Here is a 13,895-nt window from a genome sequence, read left to right on the forward strand (position 1 = left end):
AAATGTAAAGACAGGCAGCATCATGTTATATACTTTGGCTCAGGCCCTGTAGTAACCCATGAATTCTGTTTAAGTTACGTTCCAACAGAATCAAGCTTCCCTCTGTTTTTTTTAATAGTGTTAAATGCATTGACTTTTTATTACCATAATTCCTGAAATAGTGTGTGTGGGGGGGGATTTTCAACTGCACCTAACTCGTTTAGAAGCCTGTTCTGTTAAAGGTCAACAGCTGCTTACTCTACTTTTTCTTTTTTATTACTCTGCCTCCCATAGTTGAAAGCTACATGTGTATTCTCACTTACTTGTTTTTTCTTTTTGCGGGGAGGAGGGGGTTTTTGTTTTGTTCTGTTTTAAAATAAATTCTACAGCAACCTCCTCTTAGAGCTGGACCCACAAAAGGACTTTTGTCTCTGCAGCTGATAGACTCCCCATCTGAGTGTCTGAATTCTGCATAGAGAAGGGGGTCAGGCAGCTGAAGATGGGCTCCATAAACGCTGCTTACTTTGACCCAGAGGAAATGCCATTTCCTAGTGGCATTTCTGAATTGCAGAAAGGCAACCCTCACAATCTTCCCAGGTTACTGGCTCCCTGACCTGTGGTCGCATGGGGTCAAACATCCTTTTTCATGATTCAGAGCCATGAACCTTCTCCTGAAGGTAAGGGTGTGTGGGAGTCTTCTCTTAAAAAGAGGTTTCTGGTGCCACCCCAGGCCTTGGTGGGTTCAGTGCTCTCCTGAACATCACTGTCAAATCTCTCTCAAGCCTGAGGAGGAGAGACCTGACATCCCCAAGGAAGAGGAGAATGGCTTGACCTGGCAAGTGACCTGACAAGAGGTGAGGTCTCTGCAGGAAGGAGCAAACTGCCAAACCACAGTTAGGTGCACAAGCGCTCTTTCTGGCCTCAAGCAAATATTTAATAATTCTGCAGGCGGTGGAACAGTTTCATCTGTAGTAGTGAAGATTTTGAGGGTCTAAATGTTAGGCTTAGGCACCTCTGGTCTTTTGTGGTCCAGTCCCCACGATCCTCAGATGAGCAGGGCCTTTTTTTTCCTAGGTACAATTTTATTGCCTTCAGTAACAGTAAGTCAGGGACAATTTAAGCTTTTCTAGCTAGAAAAAAGAGAACAGTTACTGGGAAGAGTAGCCCTGATTGTAGGTCTCTGAAACCAAAGGAAAGCCTCAAAATATGAGTCTTGATTAAATGAAATAGCAGAATCAAAGCATTAGAAGGAGTGCCCTGCCACACTCACACACCCCCAGAAAGAATCCTTTTATTCAAAAAGCTTTTAGCTTGATTATTTTCTTTCATACAATAGCTTCTTAGACAGCAATTTGGTGTGTGGGGTGTGTGCGTGTGTGCATGTCTGGGGATGCTATAGTCTGGTCTGAAAATACTAGTACTCTTTGACTGTGAGTAATAATCTGTGATTTCAGGTTCCTGCCACTGTGGAAAGTGCATCTGTTCACCACAGGAATGGTACATTTCGGGTGATTTCTGTGAATGTGATGACAGAGACTGTGACAAACATGACGATCTCATTTGCACAGGTGCAGTACAGACTAACACTTAATTGCTCCAAGAAACAAACTGCGTTGATGGGAATTATGTTAGATGAAGCCCAGCTTCTTCTTTCTCCACTGATGGAGGAAGTGCATTTGCTTGTTATTCAAACCTACTATAATTGTTTCTTCATGTGGTGTGATAATCAACTTAAGGTTGCAAAACAACAGGTGAAAGTCTGCATATGAATTTAAATAAGTAGATCAGTTATGAAATCCATCAACAATTTTCATTGTAATAGACTACAACTTACTCCTCTTTGGCAAAGAGCATATTGACAGCCTTATGATTATGTGATTTCTGAAACTTTTGTTCTCACTCCTCGCTTTTCTGTGTGTGTAATGAATGCATTCAAGTCACGAAAAACTTCCACTTATCTGATAATCTTTGCTAGGTGAGAGGAATAGCTTTGTTGGTTAACAAAGCTTCCTGGCATTCAGATGGTTCTCCCTGGGAGGCTGAAATACCTGACAGCTTTTCTTATGAGGTGACGGGTAGTGATTAAAGGCGCCTTCACCCTAACATTGGCTGAGAGTTCAGATGGCAGATGCGAATAGAAATGGGCAGGTTGCCAACAAACCCTCATAACAAGGAAACCTAGTGACAAGCAGCAGTATGGGAACTGTTATATTAACTCGATGGCTGCTGCCTGATACAAATTTTAATTTTAGAAAATCTTTGCTGAGCAATTATCAGATGTGGAGGAAGTCTGCAAGCTGATTAGAGTCAGAGTGGGAGAGCTGGCAGTAGTAAATTCTGGTCAGAAACCAGGTCACCTGGCTAACCTGATTAGCAAGTGTCCATTTTTTTGCAAGTACCCAGTACAGAGGCAACTAGGAGCCTGATCTTCACCTGCAGTGGCCATTCACAGATCTTCATGAAGTTGGTAGGAATAGCAGCTCACCTTGCAAAACCAAGCTGTAGATGTCTCAAGCTGAGCATCCAAAATATTAAAATAAAATGAAAATGAAAATGTGCATCTCAGTACTTAATGTTTCCCCTTGGCAAAATAGGGACAATATATTTTCATTAAACACTGAGTGTGAGATGTTACTTATTTGTATAGAACTTTGAGAACTTAGGTATAAAGTTTTTCAGGTTCAAAGCAATGTCTTTGTTACTATTCCGTTTATAACTTTTTATTTCTTCATAATAGTTAAAAATAATTCTCATTTTTCCTTGCACCCTGAAGTGCAGTGTGAACACTGAGCCTCAACGGCTGGGTGCAAATAATGGTAGTATAATTACAATATTTGCAATTCTGCTGATGGCATTATTGAGAGAATGCTATTAATTCTTTAAAAGTGTAGCTTTGGGGTGGCTTCTTAATGCAATGGTACAGTAATTGCTTCCTTACCAAAAAAAAGGAGGGGGGAGGCATTAGAGGGATAATGCAACTACTTTAACATGGCTTTATACTTCCCATAAAACACATTTTAATGTACTACATTTCAATTATGATAATTGTCCTCTATTCATTCTGTTCTAGGCAATGGTGTTTGTAGCTGCGGAAACTGTGAGTGCTGGGAAGGATGGAATGGAAATGCTTGTGAAATCTGGCTGGGGGCAGAATACTCTTAACAAAGGACATAGAAGACTGTGGATTTTGTTTGATTTTTCTTTAGGCTGCTAGGACATTTAATTTCAGAAATACTCTGTGTGTGTGTGTGCACGTGCGTGTGCACGCGCACACACATATATGTATGCAAATACTCTATAACAGTCATTGGAAGGCCAGCTCCTTAAGAAGTGCATGACAAAACTGAAAATGATTTCACTTGGGAGCAAAAAAAAGCTGAAATCATAGAATACTGGTCCTGTGGAAGTTACCCATAGTTTTTCAGTGACTTCAGTGGGGCTCACATTACATGCTTAATGCCTATTTCTTAAGCAATCTTTGGAAAAAAAACATAAGAAAGCCTTTTTTTAATGTCATTTACTTGGTTGTCAGATCTCCACATCAGTATGCAACAGCAGAAGAGCAGAGATAGTTGAATATTTGTCAAATAATACCTTTGATCAATTTTATGGTGTTTGGCAAATATGGTGTTTGACTATTTTTCTTTCTAATAATCCTGACTCTGCCCCAGCTCCAAAATCGATAGAAGCTGCAAAAAGCTGATAAAAACTTTAATGATTGATTTTTTTTTTTTTTTTTGGTCAAAGAATTGTATTTGTATAACTGAGGTCCAATTACCGGACAACCATAGAATGAGGACCCGATGTGTTTGAACATACCCTTGTCCACAAGAGAACCTTTTAATTTCTGTGGTTAAAGTGTCAATAAGTTGGTTATCTGTTCTACATACTACAATACTTTGAAGTGCATAACCTATAGGAGTATAATGAATGAAACTAATAAAGATAAAAATGTATGATTTGCTATTCTGAATATGTATCCTGCAACTCATGTACTTTTATCATCCTGTTTTATGTGTGTACACTTGCCTAGTCCTCCTGAAAGTAAAGCAAGGAAAACTTGTTACACTAACAACTTTTAGAATGACAATTCTATATGCTATTAGAAATCACTGTTTGGAACAGATTGCACAGTCACACATGGCATTCATTGAATTTCACTGTTTTCATAGAAGTTGGGAGCTTGAAAGTCAACTGACCTGAAAAATCAGTTATACCATGCAGTAGACTGATCTCAGCCACAGATCTTCAGACGATGGCAACAAAGTAATTAAAGTTTTAATACAGTAAATACAAACAAAGCAGTGGTATGAACAAAAATTTTATTTTTATTTTCCAATGATGAAGTGCTGCTCAGTGTGAAATTCACATTGAGTTATGAACGATGCACAACTATTGGGACTTCCCTAACTTATTTACATATGAGTCTCTTTTTTTAATACATGTAGATTTGGCAGCCCTTTAATTCTTTAGAGCAAAAAAAATACATACATTTTATTTTCAAAAGTGATTACATTTTGTGAAATTATGATTGATCAAGAAAGTGCTTAAATGGTTGGAAAATACTTCTTGTTAATATCAAACTGTAATATTGTGGTTTAGGTGCCAAGATCCAGGTTTTTAAAGAGGTACATGACTCAGAAATAAGGAAACTGTATATCAACTGAAAAAGGTATTCCATTATTAGTCTAGAAATTTGTTTTCTTTTAGAAAGGATGCTTTTGAAATAGGAAAATACAATGGTACAGAACATGTAATAATTAGAATGCAAAAAAATTTAAATGAATTTATGAATCATTTTGAATAATCACTTTTATTATTCCCCCTTCCCACGTAGCTTGCTCTTTACCTTACCGGATTTTTTCTTAACTGAATTCTTTTTCTAAAAATGAAGCTTGTGAAATCCGTGTTCTCAGGGAGTCATAGTATAACCACCAAATGTCTACGCATAACTTGTATAGGAGTTATGCACATAAATAATGAGATATATACATCCCAAGGCTGCTAGTTGCTCTTTTTAAATAACCAAAATATCACTCAGAGTTCTAAAATGTATTGATACAGTATAAAGAAACTTAAAAGAAACCCATTTTGAAATTATAGTTTGTATTTTGTACTTCTAACCCTTAAACTTTGTAGAGCTTAACAGGAATACTTTCATATATTTTAACAGATATGCGTTTTGTCAGCCCTGGTGTCTGACTGGAGAGCACAGATTATTGGTCTTATTTACATTTATGAATACCGCTGACCTGAATCCTCCTATAATAACCAGTGTTTTTTGGCATATACATTCTTCTGCTGAGTCAGAATGTAAACAGTGAAAGACACAAGCTTGTACTGCATTTCCTTCCATTTGCATTTAATACTGTAAAACAGGAGATAGTGGATAATCAATGCTCTTATTTAGATGCAGTAGAAACTCTTGACTTGTTTCCTGGTATAACAAACATTTATAGATACTGTATAGATACTGGCCTTGGAATTTCAGGTACTCACATTCATAGACAAAAAAAAAAGATACTTTAGAGGGTTTCAGTGTCATATCCGATGCATTTTACTTTGCAATTTGTTTTCCTTTTAAATTTATATACTTAAAAAATGTAAAATAATTCTGGTTTCTAGCTAGAAAATTTTTAAAAAAATACCCAACTTCAACATTTTGGTTACCGGGTGGATTACATAGCCACAGAATTTCAAAAAGTGCTATCTAAATTTTTTGTTAAGGTAAGTATGGAAATATACTAGAATATTCTAACACAGCTAGTGTCAGGGGCTAATTAAAATGTAAATTATCAAACAAAATGGTGCTATCACTATAAACCTTAAAATATCTATTAGGACTACTAAAAGTATAATGAATATCTATTTTCCTTTCCAATTTTTACTCTGTTTCTTATGATGTTGCTTGAACATTTTTCCCCCCTTTCATGCTGAGGTAACTGGTGATGTGACTCCCAGCAGGTCTGTTTTGTGGCTCATTTCCTTGCTAGAAAAATGAGACCTGAAGGAATAAGATTATTATTCCACATATGTGAAAATACTAGTTGTATTAATAAATTGTGATTTTACACCTCATTCCTGCTGACAGGAATTCAAGACACATAAACTATAAAAGCAGGAAGAGGCATAAGGGAGTGAAACATACTGGCTGATTCTTCATATCTAGTGACTGTAAAAACTTGCTTTCAGGCCTGTGGCAAAAGGTAGTTATAGGTGGTGAAAACAAATTGGATAAATGGGGATTTTGTACTGGCTAGATTAGTAAACCTTAGAAACAGCGATAATATAGCCTTGCTTTCTTCTTATAATAGAAAGAACACAATCCAGAAGGGGGCTGAATGCTTCTACAAAACCCTTGCAGCATTTAGTAGAATTATGTCGATTGTATATTGCATCTTCTGGCATGTCATCTGTAAAACAGCTGTGGATTGATTTGCTTTTGTAAATTATTAATGTCCTCGTGATCTTTTTTTCCTTGGCCATACTGTCTTTTAGAGCCATAGAGATGAAGATTTAAAGGTACCTGGTCTGCCTTTTCTGATGCACTGCCCTTGCTTCTTTATAGAATGGCATCTCACTTCATAGCTAAATGATATAACACACTTTATTACTGGGATGAAGAAAGCTCTGTTGAATATTTCTGTGACTAGGTAATAGAACAAAGATTTTATTACATCTTTAAAAATAAGTCATAGCATTTGCATTAGTCATCATGAAAAAATACTGTTATTAGACATTTCAAAATGCATTGCACAGAATATAAGTTTATCCAAAGGGGCATTTAAAAGAAAGATAACCTTACTGTGTCTAATTTTACTTGCATTCTCATCTGACTGGAACTAAATAATTTCTGCTTTATACCAATACACAGATGGATCAGCAAGACACACTTTTACTGCATGGACCAAACTGCCTGCTTTCATGCCTCATTTCTTAGAGTGGTTTTAAGCCAAGAGAAAAAGTTTCCCCGTATATGTATAAAAAGTCAGATTTTTTAGCATTTTTTCAGCTAAATACTATAGTCAAAGTGACGTGTTTTATTTTATATCTGGTGGTGGTGGTGGTGGTGTGTTCATTGAGGAGCAACCTGACTCTACACAAGTTAAATTTTATGAAGAGGACAGTATATTAAAAATAATTGATTTGAGAGTGGCTAAAAAAAACAAAGGAAGCAAAAGCAGAGAGAATGACTATGTGTAGTGTTACCATATCCGTGCATTGTGAGATGGTAAGATGGGTTGATTGCTGTGCAAACAGTCTCTCTGAGATTAGATAAAACCCAGAAGAAAAACAAAATACAAAGCAAGCATGCAAATGATCTGGACTGCTCTAGATTCACAGACAGCTAGACATGTAAGTACAAAACACTCACTCTGTAAATACAAACTGATTCCGTCAGGTTTACTATACAGTACTTTAGTAGTAACAGACAGTTGAAAACAGCTTTCACTTAACCGCGAAATTAATTTTAGAGGGAACAAAATGGTGAAGTACTATCCTGGAAAACAGCAATAGAGGTATTATATTAAGGAGCTAAAATTTTCTTTGGCATGGTAAAAGGGGAGAATTGAGTTTGCCAACCTATTTACATGAAGTTTCACCATACTGTGGCCAGTGCGATGATGTTTTGCACAGTCTACTTTTTACATAATTCTTTTTTTTTGTTTTTCAGTATGCCTTCATATAAATGTTTTATTCAACATGTTGCATCTGTGTATACAACAAATAATAATAAACACAAACAATGCAGACAAACTATTTGCATATATGTATGTAAATTCAGTAATACAGACCAACAGTTCTTTGATACACAAAACCTACTACATGCAGTTCATCCTTGCCATCCTCTTCCCCATGCAACAGGTGAGAAAAAGAGACAAAATTAATGGAAGTAACCAAAGCAAAAAGACCCTTTTGCTATGTTTAAACAGATTGTAGAAGAAATTATTTTTAGGACATCTAGTCATTAGATTAAACACACATATGTATTTAGTCCACATAAACAATAACAGAACTAAAAAAAGTTGCATTTCCAATATGAACTAATGGCTTACAAAAATTAAATCTGGCCTTAATTATAGCTCCAAAACTGGTTGGCAGATTTTAATTAGCTGGGATTGAAAGTTTAATGTTGAAAATAATACCTATGCAGCATCAGGCCATGAACCAGATCCTCATTGCATGTCTCAGCCAGTTCTCCAGCCCTGTCTCTCCCCAGGCTCTTAACCTGGGGAAAGCAAAAGGAGGACTGTGGGGGACACAAACACATGTATTACCTCTTCGTGAACTCTATGAAATTTAGATGAGAGACAGAGAGAACATGTAGCCTTCAGCTTTATTAGCCTAGTCAAAATATTCTAAATTGCTCCTCCTACAATTCTAGAAAGATTGAGGATACCTTAGGGACATAGTAGATAATACAACATCAAGGCTGCTGTGTCCCATAGATCCCCCAGATTCAGCGTAAGCTCACTTTACCACATGATTGGTTTTGTTCTTGCTTGGTTTTCTCAGGGATGGTACAACCCCCCCCCCCCCCCCCGGACCAGATGGGTTGAAACCCTAAAGGCTTTCAACAAAGTGGTGTTGGGTTCCCCCTCTCCTCATTTAGAGCTAGCAGGCAAGGGGACAGTCTAAGTCAAAGTTTCTTGTATTTTTATCATAGTATTAAAGTAGCTTTGTATTTTTTTTTCTTTATATGTAGATTTGGACTTCACGTTGGCCTCATCCCCCCAAGAAAAACCCAACATCAAGTGCTGGCTTGCTGTTTTTATATTACAGATACAAACAAAGAAGTCTAACCTATCCCCCAAAAAAGAAAAAAATCCAGTTTGATTATCTAGAATTTAGCAGCTTTATAGTAGCCTCCTTCAACAGTGTACTAAGTGTTGCTTATAAACACAGAACACATGAAAACTGGCATAAAGAATTTGTTTAGACTGAATCAGTTATTCAGCTGAGCACGTTAGGAGTTTGAAATAACCAGTGGGCTCTGTTCGGGATTTCAGCATAAAGACATGATAAAAGAAATTGCCAGAAATACAATGCTAAAAAAAAAGGAATGGAGGACTTCCTTTTTTATCTTTAAATATCAAGATAACAGCAAGAGGCCAAGACAGTGTTCTCACACAGAGTTTTCCAGACTGAGGTACAATTTGGTCCTTGCTGCCATTTCTGAGAAGCAAATACCTTCTTAAGCATACCAAGAGTACCCATATTTTCAGTCTTCTGAAAGCATGTGACTAACTAATTAACACTTCAATGGCATCTCTGTGGTATTGTCTAAAACTCATTTTTCCCCCTAACATTGGTTTCACTGTTCATAAATGACACACTCAAAGTGTTGATGGTGTTTCTCATAAAATGATCCAAGGCTTCAATTTTATAATGTTTTTGATTTCTTCTAGGTTCATGTAGGAGAAGGTACAGTATACAGAGATCAAGGCAAGGCACCTTTAATCTAGCAATTTGGTGGGCATATTATCCTAGGAAGCTGGGTAGAGATACATACTGGGATATTGGTGAGATACATAGGACTGGACTTTGCATGCTGAGCTAAAATTAAAAATAAAGTTTTGTAATATGTCCAGTTTTAAAACTTGTTTTAAAACACCAGAAATATTAAACTATAATTTGTAACTACCCTTTGCACTGGTGCTGCAAAAAAGAACACAACAACATCTTTGCCCATGCTTTGCTAAGTATGTGTGGAATTCAGCCAAAAATAACAATGGCATTAAATTCAGTTCCTTAAAAACAGGAAAGGATTATATTTGAAATGGACTTAGGTAGCACAATTCTGGTTAGTCTTATCTTTTTTTATTGGTGGTGGTTGTTTTTCAAATAATGAGGATTTAGTAGATGAAAAATGAGCCTTAATTCAGGCCTACAAGGCCTACAGAGTTCTTTTGACCCACTTTCCCAAAAATGAGTGGGTCTTGCTCGCTGGGCAGGCAAATGTTACCATTACCAGTAAGCCTGTGATATGTATAAAACACACACACAAAAAGAAACTATAGGGGCATGTCAAACACTCTTTTCAGAAAACTTTCTCTCATTGGGTGTGTTTGACAGTCTTCCCTCCACTCTGATGCCAACCTCAGGAGCACAGTATCTGTTACTAAGAATATTCACATTTAATCAATATTGTAAGCCAGAGACAACATCCTATTCTTTATAGGTATAATTTGCAATAATAGATTTTCGAAGGTTTCCTGATTCCCTGATTGCTTTCAAAACTGAGCCACGGGCAACACTAAGTTATATAGAAACACAATCCCTGCAAAAGATCACAGACAGTGGAGCGAGCAGCCTTATAAAAAAGGGAAGAAGAGAAATCCATAATAGCACAGGTTTACAGCAACTAACTAGAAATTACTTGATTATTTGTGTGCTACAAAATAGAACTTAAACACATGGATTTTGCTGAAACTGGACTCAAAAAGGGATTATGGGTAATTGTCAGCAGGCAAGGTATCAAGTCTACTTGTGAAGTATGTCATTCACATGAAGTGTCACAGTCACAGAAAAGATATTAAAAAGGCATTCCAATATCTGGTAGGGCATTCCACGGTCTGAGTTTAGCTGGTTTATCCAGGTGTCTTCTTGTTGTGGGAGGAGCTACATGTTGAGATTTATCCGCTTGCAACAACTTAGTTCAGAAACAGCAACGAGCAAGTATTTCACTTGCCTCAAGCTGATCCACGGACACTGCAGAGGGAAAGTCTGGCAAGGATAAATCACTCAACTGTACTCAGGACTCAGTAAGTCACAACACCTGTGAGGATCTGGCTATGTGGTCTTACTCTTGTTAACTGGTTTGCCGCCATTCATTATTGCAGATGCACTTGTGCTTTTACTTGGAGTTACCCCAGCCTTTGGCACTGTTTCTCCAATATCATGCAAAGATGGTTCTCGATACATGGCAACTAATGGGAGAAAAGACAAAGGAGAGACATTTTTAAGAAAAAGTACCTAAAATAGGATTACTTTTCTACAATAACTAATATTTTAATATACTCTCTGTTCCTCCTGCACACAAGGGAAATTATTTATACTTTGACAGAAACTTATTTTGCATGACTGAAATCTTTGCTTGACCCTCTAAACTTCTGTCTTCGGTTACATCTGACTTAAAAACACTGTAGGAAACTGTATGTTTGCCTGTTGAATGAATCTATAGAAGCTGCAGAAATTAAAAACTGGTGTTCTATCTTTGCATGAGGCAGAGACACAAAATGTAAATATTTTTATATAGGTATATATAAATATATTTGTATATATACACAAATTAAATATTCTATAAGATTTTAAAAGTAAAATTCAATGAGACAACATCGATTGACTTTTATGAATGAAATTATATTATAAAATTGCCTAGACTTAAGCATTCTCTCATAGTCCAACAGTGCAAGACCAGGCTTGGGCCCAACTCTGCAATATCATTTGTACCTCTGATTCACAGGTCTCAGGAGCTTAGCCATGACCTCTTCCAGTCTATATTGAATAAGTGTGCAGGACTGGCCTGCAGAGGGTATAAAAGGTGGTTGGGGTTTTTTTCTTCCTCCTTTCCAAAAATTTTCTCAGCAGCCACTAATCTCCACTGAATTTAGAAGTGCAGAAAACTCCAATTTAACCTATTAACTAAATTCTTAGAGGAATTAAAAGTTTGCTCCTGGGCTTCAGTCCCTATCTAACCACTTTAAATCTTTTGAGGAAAATACATGTGTTCAATTACACAGTTCCAGCATTAAGCTGCCTTAATGATTAATGCTCTTGGATAATTCAATTTCATTTTCCATGTCACTGAATCAGGTAATATTTCCACTTATACCTAACTTCAGTAGCATTTATTTATATCAGAGCAATGTTAAAAGAGATGTCAAAGCCGTCAGAAGAATTAATCATCACACTATGATTTCGGGGCTGGCTGTGTGCTGCCACAGAGAGCACAATCCCTTCATCCCTTGGCTAATTAGAGTAGGAGGCAGGAGCATCAAAGTACTGACCTTGATCTTCAATGGTGTGAAGTTTCATAATAAATATGAAGGGCCCCAAAGCATCATTAACTAATCAAATACATAACTTGTTCTAACATTTCCAGTGACACAATCTAAATCCTTTTATGGCTTCTGAAGGTCTGAAATTAAATGTCTTCTCTAGAGTACATGAGGCTGGTTATGATCTATTTCTTCAGAGTGAACCCCCATAACTGGGTTTAGGACACTTCTCTTTGCTGATTAATTAAAGAGCATGATGAAATAAAACCATGACCCACAAAAGTATTACATGAGACAGAACTATAAGGTAAAGAATTACATAGTAGAGCTGTAATATTTGATGACTCTGGTGGGCGACGTAAAGCAACTTATTTCTAAGCCTTGCCTCAGCTGTTTTGATAGAGTCTGACCAACATTTTAAAAGTCACTTTTTCCTAATCCATATGAATTGATGTTGCTTTTAGAAATGCACTGGCTTCCTCCCACACAAATTGTTAAAATTTAATATAAAGTGATTGACATATAAACTGCAGATACTGTTGAGAGCTCCTGAAAATCTTAAGACTTTTGCAAAGCAAAGGAAGCAAAAAGGCTTCAACCTGAGTTCAAATATACAGTTAAAACACAGGACTCTTCAGATTCTTTCCTCATGGTGAAACTCTAAAACATTTAACAAACTGATCCCTTAGATCAAAAATCTTCAAAGTTAAAAGGTTAAAAGAAAGACATGGCACTGCTAATTAAAGCATTACTCAGGTGTGTGTTTTAAGATGTTAACTAATGAGACAATTTTCAGAATGACTGAGGCTATGTGTAGCGATAATCTGAATGAAATGCTGTCAGGACGAGAAGCAAAAAGCAGCACAGGTGAAAAAAAGAAGGCTTGTAGAATATATAGGATAAATCAAAAGTTATATTGCCAAGATTGAGAATGGGTGACATCATTTTAATATATAACGTTAGTATGACTTTTATTTGCTTCTGTCCTGGCTTAAAGGCCAACTTACAGAAGATATGTGCATTACACCACCTGGCTAAGTAACACAGTATAATTTATTTTATAAACAGACCTTTGTGTTTTGTATTAGAAAGCTCTTATTTTGGAATGCTGGCATTTCATCTGCTCCATTTATAACTCCAATTATCCTGCAATATCCATTATTTCACTCTGCTTAATGAAAGGAGTATCTCTCACTGCAAGACTCACATGTTTGCCCCTACCAAGAGATTATTTTAAAAACAGCACAATGCACTTCAACAAAAGATTTCTTTTCTTGTAAAAAAACGACCTCTTAATCCCTTGAAAGACTGTTTTTACATATGCCCTTTCTAGCATCACGATGCCAAAGCACAAAACCACACCATGAATCCTGGGAACTGTCATTTGGAATGGCTCCTGCGTGTGGCATGCACATTCAGAAATGGTATTTTAGAAACCGTTCCCTCTCGTTTTGTGATATTTATAACAGGATCTTAACATTTTAGCGCATCTGGCAGTGATGGACTGAACCTCACCTTCCAATGGCTTGGGTAGAAAATGAGCTGCTGGTTTTGTTTTCTTCACTCTGTTTCCTTTCATGACCTGCCCTTCCTTGTTCAGCCCCAAGAACCAGGCCCTACCAGATTCCTGTTGTCTGTAGAGCATGGATGAGTAGATTACATAATAATTTTCAAAAACAGACTCCTTAAATTTGCACTCCGGTGTAAAAAGTTCCTGTGGAAAAAAAAAAAAAGTGTTAAATAATATCTCAAAAGTTCTCTTTCTGTTTTGTTAACTCACAAATAAATTTTGATTAGTTTAATATATGACCTATAATAAGGTACTGCTTTGAGAGCAGATCTGTCTTCCTCTAGATGACCTCCAAGTGAAGTTACTTTACCTACCGTGGACAGCTCCATTTTCCCATCTGTGAA

General features: G+C 36.7%; 2 protein-coding genes across 2 annotated transcripts in view; one reads left to right on the forward strand and one right to left on the reverse strand.

The window, feature by feature from the left end:
• ITGBL1 (integrin subunit beta like 1) overlaps window positions 1-3,141 on the forward strand; it is a 152,029-nt gene extending 148,888 nt beyond the window's left edge. Inside the window, exons 10-11 of the mRNA XM_013954027.1 lie at window positions 1,434-1,547; window positions 3,050-3,141. Of these exons, the coding sequence (XP_013809481.1) occupies window positions 1,434-1,547; window positions 3,050-3,141 (206 nt within the window). The remainder of the gene's footprint in view (window positions 1-1,433; window positions 1,548-3,049) is intronic.
• Window positions 3,142-10,773: 7,632 nt separating this feature from the next.
• Window positions 10,774-13,895, reverse strand: part of FGF14 (fibroblast growth factor 14) — a 137,619-nt gene continuing 134,497 nt past the window's right edge. Inside the window, exons 4-5 of the mRNA XM_067289698.1 lie at window positions 13,497-13,695; window positions 10,774-10,910 (exon numbers count right to left, since the gene is read on the reverse strand). Coding sequence (XP_067145799.1) covers window positions 10,774-10,910; window positions 13,497-13,695 — 336 coding nt within the window. The remainder of the gene's footprint in view (window positions 10,911-13,496; window positions 13,696-13,895) is intronic.

The sequence above is a fragment of the Apteryx mantelli genome, chromosome 1, assembly GCF_036417845.1.
Source record: "Apteryx mantelli isolate bAptMan1 chromosome 1, bAptMan1.hap1, whole genome shotgun sequence".
In the NCBI taxonomy this organism is placed as follows: domain Eukaryota; kingdom Metazoa; phylum Chordata; class Aves; order Apterygiformes; family Apterygidae; genus Apteryx; species Apteryx mantelli.